The 21965-nt window shown below is 41.8% G+C and overlaps 1 protein-coding gene and 1 non-coding gene across 2 annotated transcripts; one reads left to right on the top strand and one right to left on the bottom strand.

Moving 5' to 3' along the window:
- Positions 1-7142: 7142 nt before the first annotated feature.
- LOC137935249 (probable methyltransferase PMT26) lies at positions 7143-7877 on the top strand. The gene has a single exon (XM_068779939.1). The coding sequence runs from the start codon at positions 7143-7145 to the stop codon at positions 7875-7877; it is 735 nt and encodes a 244-aa protein (XP_068636040.1).
- A 9043-nt stretch (positions 7878-16920) lies between these two features.
- Positions 16921-17027, bottom strand: LOC137935621 (small nucleolar RNA R71). The gene has a single exon (XR_011109320.1). It is a non-coding gene; the product is annotated as a small nucleolar RNA R71 (small nucleolar RNA).
- Between the last annotated feature and the right edge of the window lie 4938 nt (positions 17028-21965).

Raw genomic sequence — 21965 nt, 5'->3', positions numbered from 1 at the left:
TGACCTAACAATCATAGATGATTATAAAGTGATTTATCGGTCAATCATGCATATCGGGCTATATTTTTGTAAGAAATGACTTATGGATTGGGAGTCAAAACTCGGTTAAAACTCCTCTGCCTCCCCCTTTTCCCAAAGATTGCTAAACCTAATATATATATATAATAGAAAGAGTTTTCAATCGCAAATAATTATGGACACTTTTTTGAATTATCTCTCTCAACATTTGTGCATTTCCATTTTCGATGTAAACATTTTTCTTAAATCAAAACTTGAGTTTTCACTTTTCCCTTTATCATGTAAATAAAGAGATAAAAAGGCATATAGATCACTTCAAAATGAGAATTTTAGAGTTTATATACGCAAAAAATTTTAAACAACAATAAATATAAGTAAATAAAATTTATTCACACACCACAAAAGAACAAAAAAGTTTTTATATCCAATTTAGGGAAATTCTACTAGTTCAACCCTAATAGCTTGACATTTTATAAGAAAGAGATTTCTAATTGATCCTACACATGTTTTAAATATGGATATGCATGCTTGAAACATCTTAAAGATGAATATGACCTGTGGGATCCAAACCTCATTAAATTCTCAAGTGAACATGCGGTGGGATAGTTACTCGTGTCAAACAATCCATTATTATTCCCATTTAAAAAAAAGCTAACCTAACAATCATAGATGATTTTAAAGTGATTTATTGATCAATCATTCATAACGGGCTATATTTTTGTAAGAAATGACTTAAGGATTGGGAGTTAACACTTAGTTAAAAATCCCCCGTCTCCCCCTTTTCCCGACGATTGCGAAACCTAATATATAAAAGCAAGAAAGAGTTTGCAATCGCTAAAAATTATGGACACATTTTGGAATTATCTCTCTCTACATTTGTGCATTTCCTTTTTAAATGTATACTTTTTTCTTAAATCAAATCTTGAGTTTTCACTTTTCCATTTATCTCGTAAACAAATAGATAAAAAGGTAAATAGATCACAAAAAAAAGAAAATTTTAGACTTTATGTATGCCAAAACATATAAAACAACTACAAATGTAAGTAAAGAAAATTTATTCACACACCACAAATGAACACAAAAGTTTTGATATCTAAATTTGGTAAATTCCACTACTACAACCCTAATTGTGTGTAATTTTATAAGAAAGAGATTTCTATTTGATCCTATACAAGTTTTAAATATGGATATGCAAGCTTGAAACATGTTAAAGATGCAAATGACCTATGGGATCCAAACCTCATTAAATTCTCAAGTAAACGTGCGGTGAGATATCTACCCGAGTCATAGAAGCCATTATTTTGTCCAATGACAAAAAAATTTACCAAACAATCATAGATGATTTTAAAGTGATTTATCGGTCAATCATGAGTAATGGGCTATATTTTTGTAAGAAATGACTTATGGATCGAGAGTCAATACTCAGTTAAAAATCTTCTACCTCCCCTTTTTCTCGATGATTGTGAAACCTAATATATAAAAACTAGAAAGAGTTGGCAAACCCTGAAAATTACAGACACTTTTTGGAATGATCACTCTCTAAATTTGTGCATTTCCATTTTAGATGTATACTTTTTCTTAAATCAAAACTTGAGTTTTCACTTTTCCCATTATCTCGTAAACAAAAAGAAAAAAAGGCAAATAAATCACAACAAAATGAAAATTTTAGAGTTTATGTATGCAAAAAAAATTAAAACAACAATAAATGTCAGTAAAGAAATTTTTTCACACACCACCAGTGAACGAAAAAGTTTTGACATCAAAGTTTGGGAAATTCCACTAGTTCAACGCTAAATATTTGGGACACTTGTACTAAGTTATATTCTAGTAAGGTGACTTTACAAATGTTATTTGATGTATTGCTAAACATGCTCAATACTAAGAAAAGAGACAATCTTCATGAATATTTGGCTCGATTTCGAGGTTTACTTCAAGAGTGGAAGATCACTCAGTCATATAACACCGATATTTTGGTTCAAGAAAGGCAAAGGGAAGTTTTAGCAACAACGATTTGTTTATGATACCTTGAAGTTGCTAAGACTCAACTGCTTAGCTTCTCCGCACTTCCTTCCTTTGATGATATAAGTGTTAGATTGCTGCGAATTCCTGATCCGTCTCCTAACTCAAATAGTGTTGTTTAATCTGCTATTTATTTAGGTAATAGAGGTACTTCATCCTCCAACTGAGGTCGTGGCAGGAATTCTATAGGAGGCCAAACAAGAAGTAGTAGAACAAGTTCTAGTTCCTCTCGGACAAAACCTCATGTATGCATTTATTGTGGTTGTCAAAACCACCTTGTGGAAACTTGTTGGAAGCTTCATTGCAAACCAGAATGGGCCATTGCTACTCCAACCTCCATTAATAATGATAAAAGGGAAGAAAAGGCTGAACCACCAAGTGGGAAGATGACTCTCTATGATACGTTTCAGAAAATGAAGTCATTGATGGGGTCGTCCCTTACATCCTCTCCCTAGAGTTGCTACCACTATTGATTCAGGTATGCTTTCTTCCACCTCCTCCTCATCATCTCGGATAATAGACTTAGGGACCTCCGAACATCTCTTGGGTAACACACACATGTTAAATTCTTTATCTCCATGTATTCCTGATAAGTTTGTTACTGTAGCTAATGGTTCCCAAACCAAAGTATTTGGCAAGGGATCACCTTCCATTACACCTTCTATTCCACTTCGAGATGACCTATTTTTCCTTAATTCCGTTTAAACTTACTCTTGGTATGTCAGCTCACAAAACATCTAAAATTCTTTGTCACCTTCTCACCTTTTTCTTGTGTATTTCATGATCAAATAATGAAGCGGGTGATTGGTGGAGGCCATGAAATAGGGGATTTGTATTACTTGAACTTGCCTCCATTTGTTGCACGTTCATCCTCTCCATCCGAGGCCCAATTATTGCCCAACTTGCTTGGCCATCCTTCTACATCTTCTCTTCGGAATTTATTTCCTTATTTAAAGTCTTTATCTACTTCAAATTGTGAAGTTTGTCAATTAAGCAAACACCATAGGAGTACATATTCTCCTCACCCAACCAATAAAAGTGTTGCTCCCTTTTCTTTAGACACTCTAACGTACTCAAACATTTCTTAAGTTAATTTTTTTTTTATCTTTGTTGATGATTTTACTCGGGTTACTTGGTTATATTTTTTAAAGAATGATCTAAAAAATTTTCTATATTTAAGGCCTTTCATGCCATGGTATTAACCCAATTTGGCAAGAAAATTCAAGTACTTAGGTCTAATAATACTAAAGAGTAGTTCTCTAGTGAATTTCAGTACTTCTATTAAGATAATGGCCTTATCCATTAAACATCATGTGCCTATACACCTCAAAAGAATGGTGTTGCAAAAAGAAAGAACTACAATCTTCTTGAGGTTGCCCGAGGCCTCCTCTACTCCATGAAGGTACCCTACTTTTATTGGCCCCATGCCATACTTATGATCTGCTTTCTTATCAATAGGTTACCTTCATTTATACTTGGTCATAAGACTCCATATTCCATATTATTTCCTAGAGAAGACCCATTTTCTCTTCCCATGAAGGTCTTTGGGTGTACTTGTTTTTTCCATCACCTCATAAAAGTAAACTCATTCCTCAGTCTATGATGTGGCCTTTTTTTAAGACACCATCCTCGAATGATGCTCCTCAGGGTCTTTCATTCCCTCCGGCCACTCCCCATCCATTTGTGTCTTTTAATGCCAATGTCACTCTGCAAACACCCCCCCCCCCCCCCCCCTCACTCTCCCAAATGCAAACCTTATATGAAAATCAAACATGGACCTTAGCACTGCTTTCGACAAGTAAGAAACCAGTGGATTTTAAATGGGTTTTAACCATCAAACATAATCCGGATGGGTTTATTGCTCACCTTAAGGTCTCCCTTGTTGTTAAAGGGTACACTCAATGTTATGGAGTGGATTATGAGAAGACCTTCTCTTTTGTTGCCAAGTTAAATTCGGTATGTATCTTGTTATCACTTGCAGTAACTCTTTGTGGCCTGTCTATCAATTTGATGTAAAAAATGCTTTCTTAAATGGTGATATATGCGAGGAAATTTATATGATTCAACCACCTGGTTATGTGGTTGAGGGGGAGTCTGTATGCCACTTAAAAAAATCCTTATATGGCTTAAACAATCTCCTCGTGATAAATTTAGCCAAACACTACTACGATTTGGATTTCATCGATGCTCCATAGAAAATTCAGTATTTATTAAAGATACCTAGAAAGGAAAGGTATTATTGGTTGTATGTTGATGATATTGTCTTAACCAATAATGATGTGAATTGTATAAATGAAGTAAAAAACATGATATGTCATGAATTAAAAACCAAAGATCTTGGACTTATTAATTATTTTATGGCCATTGAAGTTCTTTAGTCTAAGTATGATAATATTATCTCAGAAGAAGTATGTCTTTTGGGTAGTATTGGCTAGGTGCTTAACATTTGGTATCAGAGCTAGCGCTGCGTCTTGACTTCGAATCCCAGCGCCCCCAAAATGGATGCGGGTGGTCACGTGCCTGGACTGACCCCGGTTCGACCCTGCTCTGGTTGCTCTGTTGTGGTAGCCTCCGTGGTCGTCGGCTCGAGGAAGGGTGGGGTACTATTATGGTCTTGGGGTTAAGTACCTATGTCTTCCACTCCTTACAGGCCGGTCTTTTGGGTAGTATTGGCTAGGTGCTTAACATTTGGTATCAGAGCTAGCGCTACATCCCAACTTCGAATCCCGGCGCTCCCAAGGCGGATGCGGGTGGTCACGCGCCTGGACTGACCCAGGTTCGACCCGGCTCCGGTTACTCTATTGTGGTAGCCTCTGCAGTCGTCGGCTCGGGGAAGGGCGGGATACTATTATGGTCTTGGGGTTAAGTACCTATGTCTTCCACTTCTTACAGGCCGGTCTTTTGGGCAATATTGGCTAGGTGCTTAACAGGGTGTCACCCAATTGACACACCTATGGATTCTAATATTAAATTATGTGAAAGTTCTAGAAAAGATATTGATATTGGAAAATATAAATACTTGTCGGGAAACTTATCTACCTCATAGTAACTAGACCAGACATATCATATGCCATAAGTGTGGCAGTACATGCATAAACCACAACTTACCCATTGACAAGCCTTTGAGAGGATATTACGATATTTAAAAGGAGCTTTAGGAACACAATTACTTTATAAGAAAAATTACCACTTCAACATAGAAAGTTTCTTAGATGCAGATTGGGCTGGATCACCTGATTGCAGGAAGTCAACTTTTGGGTATTGCACTCTTGTTGGAGGGAACCTGGTTACATGAAGAAGTACGAAGCAGAATGTGGTTGCGAGATCTAGTGTAGAAGCATAATACATAGTTATGGCTCACACGGTCAGTGAACTCGTATGTATCAGGTCCCTTATGACATAATGGGGATTCCATAAAGGAGGTTCTATGGGTCTATATTGTGATAACCAAGCAGCTATTCATATCATTTCAAATTTGGTCTCCCGTGAAAGGACCAAAAACATTGAGGTGGACTGCCACTTTATGCGGGAGAAATTTCAAGCGAGTATAATCTCCCTCAAACATGTTTCACCACAAGAGAAAGTAGTAGATATTCTTATACAACCAGTTATTTCTAAGATCCTATCTTTTATATGTGGCAAGTTGGGTGTTTATGATGTTTTCTTTCCTCTAGTTTTAGGGGGTGTTAGAAGATGAGATCAAGACCACTTGTCAAAGAAAGAAAGTCCACACGTCCAATAAGTGGCATCTTGGTAAATAAGAAGACTTCTATTATGAACACAATAACATTATTATTTTATTGTTTTTCTTTAATTTACTTTATTTATTTCAATTTTAGGCCACAGGGGTATTTTTTTAATATTTTACTTATAGGGGTATTTTTGTAATGTTTTATCTTAAACCCTAACATGGTAAACCCTATTTAAGGGATAAGAGAAACGAGAAAGACAAGCATTGGTTTTAGGTTAATTTTAGGTTAAATAGGCTTAGAGTTCTCCTCAACGAGCTCTAGGGTTTTCAAGCTTCCCTTTGGCTTGATCTTCGTTCTCCATGTCTCCCTACGAATCTATGTGTCAGATCCGAGATCATAACAACTAGTATAAGAGCCGGAACACATTAATATCAGAGTAGGGTAGCACGACAGAGATCAGCACCAATGAATTGCATGAAGTGATCCTCAAAGGCCAGGCAGAGAATGATAGAAAATTTACTGGATTGGAGTAGAGGTTCTCTAAAATTGATCTTGGTATGGAAACCTTGAATGGGAGGATGGATAGCATGATAACTCGTCTTCCAACCGGAAGGAACACAATTCCGGAACAAAGAGGAGAGGACCTCAATGCCGCCGCAAAAATGAAGGGCATACGCCCTCAGATCTCCAAGCATGAAGTCTCAAAATTTCGTCTTCTTTACAGGCCGATGTCCCTACGGAAGATTTGGGGGTGACCTCAAATCCGACACCGGGAACCATGGAAATCTTTGAGAAGGACACAAATCCGATTTCAGACTCAGACCTTCTGCAATCAGACGGTGGGGACCCCGATTTTTGGAAATCGGAGACCCAAAACCCCTTATTATAGGGAACCAGAAGTCTTCCACAAGCAACACAAATAAAATCGCCCAGCAAAGAAGACCCTAAGGAGTGTTGTTCACCGTCGGAGAAAGTTCAGCGGGCACCCAACCACAACACCTTTCTATCGGGGTCCGTCAATCTGGAAACTGGCATGGCAGGGAACAAATGGGAGAAAAGCCGACAGGAAAAAGGGGTGCCAGAACGCCTCTTGAACAAGGCAATGAATCATCCTCTAGTGGGGACACCTCGACGTCCTTCTGTGCACCACCAGAGGAAGAGGAGGCTCTGTCGGCACCGTCAGAAACAACTCCGGTGGGATTGGACTTCCGGCCACCACCGCCCTCTCGCAATCCACCTCTTGGCAGAACAAAGGGAACCCAATTTCCAAATTGGGTGGGGTAAGTTTTGCCAACCTCATTTTTCCATTCAATCTTGCGATAAGATGAAAAAATTCATGTAAATGTGTGATGAAGTCTCTATAATGCAAGAGAAATTTTTTTTGGGGATTCCGAGAAGATAAATAGAAATTGAATGGAGGCTGTTTTATTTTTTGTTGTCGTGAACCTCGGCGTGTCTCAGAAAATTGTTTTGGGGGGACTTTGTTTTTCTGTTGATGAGCACAATACCTGTGCCTATGTGAGTTGTCAAATTGAAGTTACCCAGACTCAAGCAACTGAAACAAAGAACAATTCTGGTGGAGGCAACCCAGAGAATTTGACAAAGGATGAAGGTCAAAAAGAGGTGTTTCCTGATGCAGCACAGTCTGAGATTCTAAATGAATCTAATACCCATAATGGGTCTTTTTCAACTCAAGTTACAGAGTCAAAGAATGCAAAAGAGATTCAAGAAGATTCAAAATCCAAGGATGAACAAGCCTCATTTGGTTACAGTTGGAGGCTCTACAATGTTCCTGCAGGAACTGATTACATCCCTTGTTTGGACAATGAGGAAGCCATCCTTATGCTGCGGAGTACCGAGCATTATGAGTATAGGGAGAGACACTGCCCTGAGGAAGGCCCTACTTGTCTTTTCCCTCTTCCTGAAGGATACAAGCAGCCCATCTCTTGGCCTGACAGCAGGATCAAAATTTGGTACCACAATGTTCCGTACACCAAGCTTACAGTGGTAAAAGGACACCAGAATTGGGTGAACTTTACTGACGAGTACCTTATGTTCCCTGGTGGTGGAACACAGCTTAAGCATGGTACTCTGCATTATGTTGATTTCGTTCAAGACACACTTCCTGACATTGTTTGGGGGAAATGAAGTCATGTTGTATTGGACGTTGGCTGTGGGGTTGCCAGCTTTGGAGGCTATCTCTTTGATAGAGATGTTATTACTATGTCCTTTGCTCCCAAGGATGAACATGATGCTCAAGTTCAATTTGCACTTGAAAGAGGCATTCCAGCTTTATTTGCTGCTCGGGCACTGTTAGTGGATAAGTTTCATTTCAGTGGGAGTGCAGCATATGGGAAGAGAGCCTTCGTGGTTCAAAATGGAGCTACAAATTTTTTGGGTGTAGTGACGATGTTGGGATGGTTGTCTATTGATGCTATTAGTTTTGTTTGCACGAATGGTTATCATTATTCACTACAAGTGAGAACACAGCAATTGGAATCATCTTTTAACTCTCCTTTTCAATTGTTGTCCATGACTCAATTGCCTGCTGGAAATTCTATTGGAATTTCTAGAGTGTGTTGGAGGGAGCTGAATGCCATTGTCATTGGGATCAACGAAGTTGTTCCTTTTCTGTTTGAGAAAGGGTTTCATTATCATAGAGGGTGTGTGTTAATAGAAATTCTATTGGGCTTTCTGGAATTGGTCACAGAAGCTATAGCTGATGAGAAGTTGATTGAAGTGTTTTCTGCATTGGGTCTAATTACTCCATGCAAGATTAGGCAGGCTCCAAGTGGCATATTGGTGGAGAAAATATCATCGGCTGAGAGAAGGGAACCTGTATCTAATGATAAGGATGCATTCATGCTGTATGGTTCTGCTATTCGTGTTGAAACTACTGTTGCATCTGCTGTTATTCCAATCAGCATTGGAATCGTGTTAGATTTCTTGTGGTATGAACCTTCAAGTGAGAGAATTGAAGATACGGTAGCAGCTCAAAGGGCAAGAGCTTTTCATCTCGGCTGGTTTCTGGAACCAAACAGTTTTGGTCACTACCCCAGATCAATGGAACTAATTGTAGGAGAGCGACTCCAACAAATCTGTTGGGTGAAATCAGATTGGAAAAAAGATGAAGGCATGGCAGGTGATTGGGTGCACACTTCTGGAAAATGGAGTGGTGATCCCAATGATAAGGCATCCAAACTTCTCCAGACTAGTGATTTTTTGCTATCTCTTCACAGTCTCTTGAGATCTCTAACAAAGACACAACCTTGGTCTTTCAATTTTCTGTTCAGCATGAGCAGAAGCTTGATTGTGGTGGTGGGTACATGAAGTTGCTAAGCAATGATGTGGATCAAAAGAACTTTGGTGGAGAGACTCGATACAACATTATGTTTGGACTTGACATATGTGGCTATAGCACTAGGAAGGTTCTTGCAATCTTGACCCGTGATGGGAAGAACCACTTGATAAAGAAGGACATTTCCTGTGAAACAGACCAGCTAACACATTTTTACACTTTCATCATCCATCCGGATGCTACATATAGTATACTGATCGATAACAATGAGAAACATCCTGGCAGCTTGTATACTGACTGGGATGATGAGGAAGATGGTGAATGGACTTCACCTACTATTCCAAATCCTGAGCATAAGGGAGCATGGAAGCCAAAGAAAATAAAGAACCCGAACTACAAGGGCAAATGGAAAGCACCTATGATTGATAACCCTGATTTTAACAGCGAAGAAGACAAGGAGGATGAACCGATCACACACGATGAGCTATCAGCACGGGCAAGTAGACCTACCTTCGAGTTTGATGACAAGCTCGTTCTTCTAGGAGAATGTAATGTTACGAACACAATAACATTATTATTTTATTATTTTTCTTTAATTTACTTTATTTATTTCAGTTTGAGGCCACAGGGGTATTTTTTTAATATTTTATTTATAGGGGTATTTTTGTAATATTTTATCTTAAACACTAACAAAGTGAACCCTATTTAAGGGGTAAGAGGAATGAGAAAGACAAGCATTGATTTTAGGTTAATTTTAGGTTAAACAGGCTTAGAGTTCTCCTCAAAGAGAGAGACACCCATTGGGAGAAAATTGGAGGAACAAGAGGTTATGAACTTATTTCCTAACCCTTCCCCTGAAGCTCAATTTATAGATTAATAATCCTAAAATATTACAATAATGCCCGTAGAATTTAACCTAATTACATCCATGCCATCTCTATGAGATGACTCTTTATTTACTATCCTGCCATCATTGTGTGGGCCTGGAGTCTTCTCCTTGATCTGTGGGCCTTGAGCCCACCTTCTACATCTCTTGGATGTGTAGGCCTTCCTTGGTCTTATGGGCTTGAACCCATCTTCTAACACACTTGGATTTGTGTGTCTTCCTTGATCGTGTGGGCTTGGGCCTATCTTCCAACACTCCCCCTCAAGTTGGGGGTGAGAGAACATCATGAATACCTAGCTTGCTAAAAATGGTGTATAGGATCTTCCTGTATAAAATGGTAGTCCTCCATATCTTCCAACACTCCCCCTCAATCTGGGAGTGAGAGAACATCATGAATGCCCAACTTACTGTAAATGGTGTTGTTGTGGACTCTATAGCAGGACGAGTCATACAAAGTCAACGCGGTGAGTTGACTCAGGCGTAGTGACGCAGTGAAATTATGAATTGAAAAGGGCTTATGCATACAGGTCTTTTAATTTTTTTATTCATGTAAGTAGGAAGCCTTAATGGCATTCTTGTAATAATTCTATTTTTGGATTTAGCTTAAGGGCTATCGAATGGAATGGGAAGGCAAGAAAGGAATTTGGGATCTGCGTTCTCCCTAAGGAACCAGTATCGGAGTTCCCCTGGAACCCACGATGTAGACTCCCGTCGACGAGTCTAAATCCCCCTTTCCGGTAACCCTTTCTCATCTTCTCCCTTCCATAATCCTATTTCACCCATCGTTATCACCAAATCGACACCATAGGGAGACCAAAGAGGTGTCATCGACCAGACTTTGCCCCAGAAATGCAAGTCGACTTCTCCCGCAAATGAGTGACTCGATCCATGGTCAGAGACCACAACATCTTGGTATCAAAGCAAGCCGAAATGGGAGATCCATCAAACAACGAAGATTGTGTATCTACCGTCAAGGGAATGATACAATCCAGCCAGGAAGAAACCGAAGGATGTCTGGCGATTTTGATGGAAAGCAGAGAGTCTCAGGTAAATGTCCAAATCCAAATTATTTCTGCTAAACTTGACAAATTAATGGGGGTAAGAAACCCCACTCCTCGTGAAGGAAGGAGGAGCCATGTGGCTATGCTGGGAGACCATTTTGTGGGTCAAACATAACAGAATGAAAATGGTGTGAGCTCGGGTTCTGGTGGTGGGACCATCCCGAGATACACAAAGTTGAATTTTCCACTATTTAAGGGATCCGAGGACCCGTTAATTTGGTTATATCGGTGCAAGAAATTTTTTTCCCATCGATGAACAGCTGAAAATGACAAAGTACAGTTGGCCGCCTTCCATATGCTTGATGGAGTGCAACTATGGGGCCACCAACTCGAAATGGAAATTTTGAACATAGAATGGGAAGAATTTAAGGATTTATACACAATTCGATTTGGACCGCCTGCTCAGAGCAATCCATTAGGGGACCTAGTCTTGTTGCGTCAAACTGGGACAGTAGAATAGTACCAAAAGGCATTTCAGGAGAAATTAGCCAGAGCCAGTAAGATAGTCCGGGTGGATCAACAGATGGGGTTATTTACTACGGGATTATCAGAGTCCCTACAGTTAGAGATTGACCTCGTCGCTCCCTCTAATTTGACCCAAGCAATGAACTTAGCCCGCACTCTTGAGGCCAAACAAAAAAATCAGAATCGTAGGCCTTGGAAAAACAACTGATCTGCTACTAGCAGCACATGGCGCTCCAGTGCCCCTGCAAACCCTTCCACAGCACCTAAGTTTAGTCAACCTCCACCAGCATTTATCAAAAAGTTGTCCAGAGCTGAAATGGAAGACAGAAGATCCAGAGGGTTGTGTTATAACTGTGATGAGAAGTATACCTTTGGTCATCAATGTCAAAAGTTATTTTGGCTAGAAGTGGAAGATAATGAGGAAGAGCCCATACACGCATAGTAGGTAGAAGAAGCACCAGAACCTGAAATCTCTCTCCAAGCAATCATGGGCCTACAATCTACCAAAACTATGCAGCTTTGTGCCATAGTCAATGACCAACCTCTCCTCAGTTTGGTTGATTCAGCGAGTACTCATAACTTCATTAGCAGCAACGCAGCCCAGCAATTACAACTGCAAGTGCAGCCTCACCCAGTGGCTTCAGTGTCTGTGGCCAATGGAGAAAAACTTCCTAGTTATGGGATCAGCAAGGTCATGTTATTTTCTGTTGAAGGCTCTCATTTTGAAGCAGAATTTTTGATTATCCCTTTAGTTGGATTCAATATGGTTCTCAGAGTTAAATGGTTGCAAATGTTGGGAACCATTTTGTGGGACTTCACTGCATTAACTATGATGTTTGAGCTGGCAAGATAGCAGTTAAAGTTCCAAAGGCGCAACGTTGACATTCAGCCATAGTTTCACCTACTCCAACAACAGCCTCCTTTGGCAACGTCATTAGAAGATTTATTGGGGGACTATTATGATATTTTTCAGGAACCTACAGGCCTTCTGTTAAGTACCTAGCCAATACTACCCAAAAGACTGGCCTGTTAGGAGCGGAAGACAAAGGTACTTAACCCAGGACCATAACATCACAACCCTCTTTCACGGGCCGACGTCCACGACAGCCCACTTGCGATGGCCCACTCTAGCAACAGCCCACTCAGCCAAGGTCATCCCCTCCATACGTGCAGTGGCCTACTCCATCAAGGTTGCCCCCTCCGCATAGGTCGCCCCCTTCGTATTCGCCCCCTCCAGGATTCGAACGCATGACGAGGGAGCAAGCTCTGATACCAAATGTTAAGCACCTAGCCAATACTACCCGAAGGACCGGCCTGTTAGGAGCGGAAGACATAAGTACTTAACCCAGGACCATAACACTTTCCCCCCTTCAGAAGTTGAAACCAAAAAATTTGTTTGAAGGCTCGCTCTGAGGTGGTGGTGGTGCACCCCTATTGCTATCCTCATTTACAGAAAGATGAAATTGAGAGAATGTAAACTGATGCTCGAGCAGGGACTCATCAGGAGGAGTACATCTCCCTTCTCGTCCCCCATCCTACTTGTTAAGAAGCATGACCTAACTTGGAGATTTTGCGTGGATTACAGAGAACTAAATTCCAAGACTGTCAAGGACAAATTTCTATTCCGGTGATTGATGAATTGTTGGATGAACTACATGGGGCCCAATTTTTCACGAAGTTGAATTTGCATTCGGGATATCATCAAGTCTATATGCATCCTCCCGACATTCAAAAAATAGCCTTCCGTACTCATCACGGACACTTTGAGTTTCTCGTCATGCCATTTGGTCTCTCTAACGCCCCTTCCACATTTCAGGCGCTTATGAACGAGGTATTTACTGATTATCTCAGAAAAATTGTTCTTGTATTCTTTGATGACATCCTCATATTCAGCAAGTCGTGGCCTAAACATTTACTACATCTCCAAAGGGTTTTTCAACTTATCCTAGCTCACCGGCTTTATTTAAAAAGGACAAAGTGTACATTTGGGAGCCAACATGTTACTTATTTGGGACACATCATCACAACATCTTGTTTTGGTCCCGGATCTGCCACAAGGATTCTTTGGGAGGATCTAGGATCTGCCACAGGTTATAGGTCTTCTAGGAATTACCGTAGGGATAGTAGGAAGACATGGGAAAGACAAAGATCAATGGAAGATAGGAGAATACGTGGGTTTTTGAGGAAAACCCTAACCTCGAGATCAAGAAGGTGATCTCAAGCCTCTTTACGCTAGATTTAACCTAATTCTTAATACTTCAATGCTTCCTTTTTTCATTACTCATAACCCTTAAATAGGGTTCACCCTGTTAGGGTTTAAAATAAAATATTAAAAAAATACCCCTATAAAAAATATTCCAAAAATACCCCTGTGGCCTAAAACTAAAATAAATAAAATAAATTAAATAAAAAAACTAAAATAATAATGTTATTATGTGCATAACATTAAACCCCCTTGGAAGATGAACTTGTCCTCAAGCTCGGAAGTAGTGTTTGTATGCCGACGTCTCCACCGGTGCCAAAGTAGCATCCGCGATAGCTATAACCCCCCCTCTGGATGCCCAAATTAGGAGTTTTTTTTTTTTAGTTGGCTCAGACCGAGTTGGCCTGAGTTAACTCAGTGCAATCAGCCCGATCCCGTGCGAGACTCAGCGGACCTCGCCGATTAAATTTTCCTAAGTTAGGAAAATTTAATCGGACCCCTTCTTCCTCCTACAGCAGATCCCAAATAGGGAGGGAGGCGGTAATTGCAGAAGCGTCGCTGATTGGTTGTCTGCTGGAATGTCGCCGACGGTTCTGATAGAATGTTGCCGATGGGTCTTCTGCTGGAATGTCGCTGACGCGTCTTCTGTGGAATGTCGTCGATGATCTTATGCTGGAATGTCGCCGACAGTTCTTCTGTTGGATTGTTGCCGAACAGGACGGGAGGCGGTAATTGCGGAAGCGTCGCTGATTGGTCATCTACTGCAATGTCGTCAATAGTTCTAATGGAATTTCACCGATGGGACTTCTACTGGAATGTCGCTGATGATCTTCTGCGAAAATGTCACCGACGATCTTCTACTAGAATGTCGCCGACGGTTCTTCTGTTGGAATGTCGCCGACGGGTCTTCGGCAGAAATATCACTGATGGAATCTCCTGCTTCTCGGTGGTGAACATCAGTTGGTGGTGAATAGCAGCCCGTTGGGGCTTCGCTGCTAGAAGAGTTGCTGAGATAGACGGCTCTCGGACATGTGAATCTCTGTTTCTCAGCCCCCCGAAACAGAGACCCTTACATAAATTTCGCCTACGGGGCTGACGAAGCCTCCTCTTCCTCTGATGGCCCACAAGAGGACGTCGAGGTGTCCCTACTAGAGGATTTTCCGTTGCCTGGTTCGAGAGGCATTTTGGCGCCCCTTTTTCCCCCAATGTGCTCCGCGCCATGCCGACTGCCAGATCGACGGACCCCGACGGAAAGGTGTGGCGGTTGGGTGCCCGCAGAACTTTCCCCGACGGTGAACAGCACCCCTTAGGGGCTTCTCCGCTGGCCGATTTTATTGTCATCACCAATGGAATTCTGGTTTCTCGTGATAAGGGGTTTGGGGTCACCCCAAAACCTTCCGCAGGTGCTTTGGCCGGTAAACGGGACGAAAATTTTGATTTTTCTGGCCCTTGGCCTGTTGCCCCGTCCGAGATAGCTTTTGCTGCCTCTTGTGCGCCTATGTGGTAAGAGATTTGAGGTCGTGTGACCTATTTTGCTAAAGCAACGAGTTCCTCCCTTGCATAACGTTCAATGGAAGCATCTAATCGTGCTCGTATTTCTTCCAATTCCTTACCCATAGCAATCCATCTTTCTTGGGATATAGAATAACCCATTGTGTTCCTGCGCTGATACTAGTTGTTACGGTCCCGAATCTGCCACAAGGATTCTTTGGGAGGATCTGGGATCTACCATGGGTTACGGGTTTTCCAGGCATTACCATAGGGATAGTAGGAAGACATGGGGAAGACGAAGATCAATGGAGGATAGGAGAATATGTGGGTTTTTTAGGAAAACCATAACCTCGAGATCAAGAAGGTGATCTCAAGCCTCTTTACGCTAGATTTAACCTAATTATTAATACTTCAATGCTTCCTTTTCTCATTACTCATAACCCTTAAATAGGGTTTGCCCTGTTAGGGTTTAAGATAAAATATTACAAAAAAACCCCTATAAATAAAATATTCCAAAAATACCACATGTGGCCTAAAACTGAAATAAATACAGTAAATTAAAGAAAACAACTAAAATAATAATTTTATTGTGTGCATAACACATCCGGGTTACAATGGACCCAGAAAAATTTGCAACTATTACATAGTGGCCAGTACCGAGCACCATTTCCGCTTTGAGGGGTTTTCTGGGCTTAACCGGCTATTACCGCAAATTCATTCAGAACTATGCGGCCTTAGCAGCACCTTTAACAAATCTTCTGCGACAAAATTCCTTCCAGTGGAGTGATGAGACCACCACAGCCTTTCAGACTCTAAAGACAGCACTTGTGGTAGATGCCAGATTCTGACTTGAGAACTAGGTTAATTATAATAGAATAGCCATTATAATTGTGTTATAGGTGGTTATTTATTGGTTTTCAAATGAAACATGCATTTATTGAATTTGGCATTGATCATTGCTTATATTGCATATTTTTCTCTCCTGAATTATATTTCATTGCTTTTAGGGTTTATTTCTTCCTGAAATGGTTTTTATGGATTCAATAATTAAATTTCATATCAAGTTTTTGGCGCCATTGCTGGGGAGGCACGTATTAAGTGTATTTCTTTGTTCTCCATGGTCTTAGGTTAGATTTATTTTTTTGCTTTCATAATTTTATGTTTCTGTTTTATCTTGATGATTTTTTGTGGAGTTATTTTTATTTCTTCTAGTTAGTTCGTATTTTCAATAGTTAGTTTGTTGTCATAATTTGATAGTTAGTTTTGTTTCTTTTTGTGTTTTTATGCACGTGCGCCGCTCCCTAGGTGAACCATTAACTCCCTTTGTTGAAGAGGTAGAACATATTTTAAGGAAAACACCAGAAGTCAAGTTAGGAGCTACCATGGCCAATCAGGGTGAACCATTACAGCTTCCTCCAACAGGTGACCATAGAGCCCTAAGGGATTATTCTATCCCATCCAACTTCACTTCACCTTCTTGCATTATATTGCCACCCACTACTGCTGCCAGTTATGAGTTGAAATCGTGTGTGATCCAACTCCTCCCTACATTCTATGGGTTGGAGAAGGAGGACCCTTATTACCACATCAAGGAATTCTTAGATATCTGTGCGACTTTCAAATTCCAGAATTTCTCAGATGACTTTATCCGGTTAAGACTTTTTCCATTTTCACTTAAGGATAAGGCCAAGTCCTAGCTTAATTCATTAGAGGTGGGCAACATTACTTCATGGGACACATTAGTCATGAAATTTTTGTCCAAGTACTTTCCCAATCAGAGAACTATAGCCCTCAGGAGAGAAATCTTTAACTTTATGTAGTAGGAGGGTGAACACTTTTATGAGGCTTGGGAGCAATGGAAGGATTTGATACGTAGGTGTCCGCATCATGGGTTTGAGAAATGACATTTAGTGCAATACTTTTATCAAGGTCTTACACCCCAGGTTAGATCCATGGTAGATGCAACGAGTGGTGGGAGTTTGATGGGTAAGAGTGCTAGTGAGGCGTGGGACTTCTTTGAAATGTTGAGTGATCAATCTCAGCAATGGGGATCATCATTTAATGTTGATAGGACATCCCATGAAGCCAAAAGAGGGGGCCTCTCGAGGTTAGGGAAACACCCATGCTCATGGCCAAGATTGAGGGGTTGACTAGAAAAATTGATGCCCTTCTGGTGTCCAAGAGTTCACCTACTCCAAACCCATATACTGTCTGTGTCATATGCTCTAGTTCATCTCATCCCATAGAAATGTGTCCATCTAGTTCATCCAACCCGGAGCTCATTGAGGACTTGAATGCAGTCCAAAATTTTCATAGACCGAGCCAGAATTATCCTTTTTCGGAAACATATAATCTGGGTTGGGCTAGGCACCCAAATTTCTCATGGTCCAAGGGCCCACGGGTTGGGGGTCCTCCAGGGTTTACTCAACCCCAAGCTCCGTGCCCACACTTCACTCAACTGCTATTAATTCCACAAAAACCTTCACTTGAGGATACACTTCAATTATTCATGTAGAATACATAGTCCTCCATTGCTAAACTTGAAATGCAAGTGAGTCAGTTGGCCAGCCACATGAGTGAACAGGCACAAAATAGACTCCCGAGTCAAACCATTCCTAACCCCAAAATCTGTTATGGTTCTGGGTTATGTACCTATGTCTTCCGCTCCTAACTGGCGGGTCTTTTGGGTAGTATCAGAGCAGGGTAACACTTGGTACATAACACTTGGCTAGGTGCATAACACTTGGTATCAGAGCAGGGTAACATGGGGGATACTCTCAACAATGAAGAAATCCAAATCAGGATACAAAAGATAGAAGATAGCCTTGAAACAACACAACCAGTGTAGGGGAAGGTTTGTGGTTTGAAAGAAGCGATGAGCCGAGTCATCAGCATGCAAACAAAGTTGAGGGCAGAGAGACATCAGAGTCTAGAGTTGAGAGAGGTTGCTCAACCATATCACAGAAAAGGGGAGCAGTGGCCTGGGCGCACTGCTATCCAAGGACCCCAGCATGGAGGCACAGTTCCAAGGTACACCAAGTTAGAGTTTCCCTCTTTCAATAGTTCAGTTGATCCCTTAATTTGGTTGCATAGATGTGAAAAAAAAAAAATTTGAACCAAGGGACTACTGAATGGGATAAGGTGCAACTAGCCTCTTTCCACATGACAGATGAAGCCATGTTATGGGTTACTCAAGTAGAGAAAGGGAGACCAGGGATGACTTGGAGAGAATTTAAAAATCTAAGCACAGTTATATTTGGCCCTCCCGCCAACAGCAACCCCCTGGGGGAGTTAGTCCTATTGTGACAAACTGGTTCGGTGGAACAATATCAAAAACTGTTCCAGGAAAAGTTGGCTCATGCTAGTGAGAGGGTATTGGTTGACCAACAGATATCCCTATTCACAGTGGGTCTCAATGAGTATTTACGGCTAGAGGTAGAACTCCTTATGCCTATGGATTTAGCTCATGCAATGAATATGGCCTGAGCAATGGAACAACGACAACAGTTGCAGCAACGTAAGCCGGGTTGGTCGGGTGAGAGGAACACTTCCTCCACATGGCAAGGATGCCGCTATACTTCATCTCAGGGAGCATCTCCAGCAGCCCCATCCAGACACACTCCGACTACAACTCAAGTAGCCAATCCCCACCCTGGTAATCCCCTACTGAACTTTATAAAAAAATTAATGAGTGCGGAGATGGCAGAAAGGCGGTCCAAATATTTATGTTATAACTGCGATGAGCAGTATCGGGTAGGACACCAATGTAAACGATTTTTTTGGTTTGAGGTGGAGGATTCAGACGATCCAGAGGAGCCAGAGGATATTATCGAGGAGGAACTACCGGAGATATCCTTGCATGATATTACTGGGCAGAAATCGCCTAATACAATACAAATCCGAGCTCATGTCTGTTACGGTCCCGAGTAATGGATCGAGTAACACGGCATGGGATTTGTGAATTCAGCACCAGTACTGAGTTGTTGGACTCGGTAAGGAGGGTTAAAGATCCCTTCTTTGGCTAATCTTCCACCAGTAATCAGTCTCCCTTTTTATGAACTCATTCTAGTGATTAAGTTACAGCTAGAATGGAATTAATACAGGTGGAGAGATAATGGAAGAATACATGTTCTTGCTCACATAAATCAGGGTTTCAACCCTAATTTGATGCAGCTCGTGCTAGGATTGCCTAACTTAGGGGGCAGCCTTGGCTCACGTTGAAGGCTGTCCATGCTCTATTTCCGTGATGATTTCCCAACAAGGGGAGTTGCTCTAATCGTTCTTGTGGAAGAACCAGAACTCTTCCCTTTTTGCTGCTCGTCAAGAGGGAATTGAAACCTACTTGTGGTTGACACTGATGAGGAGGGAAGACCCTCTCTTTGGGCTCAGAAAAGGGGCAGGAAGCTCCTCTTCCAACTAGGGATGATGGTGGATGAAGTTGGGTGAAGATGGATGGCAATGGAGGGTGAAGGATAGGTTGGATTTTTGGAGTAAACCCTAAACTCGGGATCAAGAGGTGATCTCAGCCTGTTTACACTAGGTTATTCTAAAATCTCAAAGCTTAACTATTTAATTCATTCCTTTCCCTTAAATAGGTCACATCATGGAGTTTTAGGATTACAATAATTCCCCATAATGCCCTTATATATAAAGTAATTAGAAATAACTCCTACTTAAAATAATATAAGAAATAAATCCTACTCAAAGTAATATAAGAAATAAATCATATTGAGTGAGTTATTGTTGCCTCCTTCATTGTGTGACTCGGTGTGCTATTGAGTCCACAACATTTGCCTCCCCATGGAGAAAGAGCTTGTCCTCAAGCTCAAAAGCTGGGTAGACTTGTTTGAAGATGTCCACACATTCCCATGTTGCAGCGTCGAGGTCAGTGTCCGTCCACTGAACAAGAATCTCCCAATGGTCATTGGTCAGCCATGCGCGTAACATCGCAGCTGGGTTAAGAATAACCTCGCCTTTATCAACCGGTGGTAGGAATGGAGTGGATGTAGGCTATGCTCCGGAATGCGGCTTCAAAAGAGAGACATGAAACACATCATGGATTTTGGTCGTGTCCGATAGTTTGAGCTAATACGCGACTGGTCCCACGCGTTGAAGAATGGGAAACGGCCCAAAAAATCTGGGTGAGAGCTTATGACGTGGAGGTCCCGCAAGAGACTGCTAATGGTAGGGCTGGAGTTGTAGCCACACATACTCCCCAACCTCAAAAGAGACCTCATGGTGGCCTTTGTCGTAGACATCCTTCATTCGAGCTTGGGCGCGACGTAGCCGTTCTGTGATATTCTATAGCAGTAGTTCCCGGTCTATAAGTGCATGATCAATCGCGTCCACACGGGTGGACCCTGGGTTGTACGAGAGAAGGTGAGGTGGATCCCGGCCATATATAACCCGAAGAAAAGTGGATTTCAAGGCAGAGTGGAACAAAGTGTTGTAACAGTATTCAGCCACGGAAGCCATTGAACCCATTGCCGCGAACGATCCCCCACCAAGCACCGTAGATACATCTCGATGGTGCGGTTCACCACCTCAGTCTGCCCATCTATCTGTGGATGGTAGGCGGAGGAGAACTTCAATTTCGTCTTACTCAAGTGAAACAATTCCCACCAAAAGGTGCTCATGAAAGCTGTATCTCTATCACTCACAATGGATTCTGGAATGCCATGTAAGCGGACTATATGCTCTAGGAAAGTCTAAGCAACCCGTGTTGCTGTATATGGATGAGCTAGTGGTATAAAATCTCCATACTTGGAGAATCTATAAACCACCACAAAAAGTACGAATTTTCAGGAGGACAGGGGTAGGCCTTCCACAAAATCCATTGAAATGTTGGCCCAAACCTGTGTAGGAAGGGCCAGAAGCTGAAGAAGACCGGCTGGACTCAAGTGCTCGGCTTTGTTGTGCTGGCGTACCTAACAGTCGCCCACATAAGTCGCAATAGAGGGTTTCATGGTTTGCCACTAAAATTCAGCTTGAATTCTGTGGAAGGTCTTCTGTATCCCCTCGTGTGTACTGTCATGGTAGGCCGAGAGAATAGCTAAAATTAACTCTGACTCAGGTGGAAGGAAACTCCGCTGCTTGTAACAAATAAGTGAATCCTGGATGGACCACTTCGAATTCATTGTCCCTTCTGAAATCTTCTAATGCAGTTCCTGCAGTGCAAGGTTAGTGGCATGTGTGTCTCTCACCAAGTCCAAAATGAGAAATCTCGGCTGGCTGATCGAATAGACTGACTGCTGATCCTCAAAACACCGTGACAAGGCATCTGCCGCCTTATTTAATCTCCCCGCATAAAACTCCACCGGGAAGTCAAACCCCAACAAGTTACTGATCCAGTACTGCAGTGGCGATGTCGTCAAACGTTGTTCTAGTAGGAATTTAAGGTTGTACTGATCCTTGCGTATGAGAAAAGCCCGGCCCTAGAGATAAGGCCACCAATGTTGGACCGCTTTGGCCAACCCAATCAATTCGCGCTCATAGGCTGCCAGCTTGTGATGAGGACTACCAACTGTCTGCTAAACTACACAATAGGATGGCCCGTCTATTGTAAAATAGCCCCAATTCCCACGCCCGAAGCATCGCATTCTACCACGAACAATTTGTCAAATTTGGGAAGTTGTAATACTGGCGTGGATGCGAGGGCAGCTTTGAGTGCCACAAACGACGTGGTGGACCCCTCATTCCAAATAAAGGATTTTTTCTTGAGTAGACTGGCCCATAGTTCTGATTGGGTTGGCCAAGGCGGTCCAACATTGGAGGCCTTATCTCTAGGATCGGGCTTTTCTCATACGCACGGATCATTACAACCTTAAATTCC

This window comes from Aristolochia californica, unplaced genomic scaffold (assembly GCF_029961685.1).
Source record: "Aristolochia californica isolate CCGP_79_NKW_82.1479 unplaced genomic scaffold, dmAriCali1.0.hap1 SCAF_6, whole genome shotgun sequence".
Lineage (NCBI taxonomy): Eukaryota > Viridiplantae > Streptophyta > Magnoliopsida > Piperales > Aristolochiaceae > Aristolochia > Aristolochia californica.
The sequence above is the reverse complement of the archived record's forward strand: the minus strand, read 5'-3'. Positions and strand labels throughout refer to the sequence as shown.

Excerpts from the sequence above, each read along its gene's own strand:
- LOC137935249 (XM_068779939.1), top strand. The coding sequence starts at position 7,143 with ATGGAGGCTGTTTTATTTTTTGTTGTCGTGAACCTCGGCGTGTCTCAG.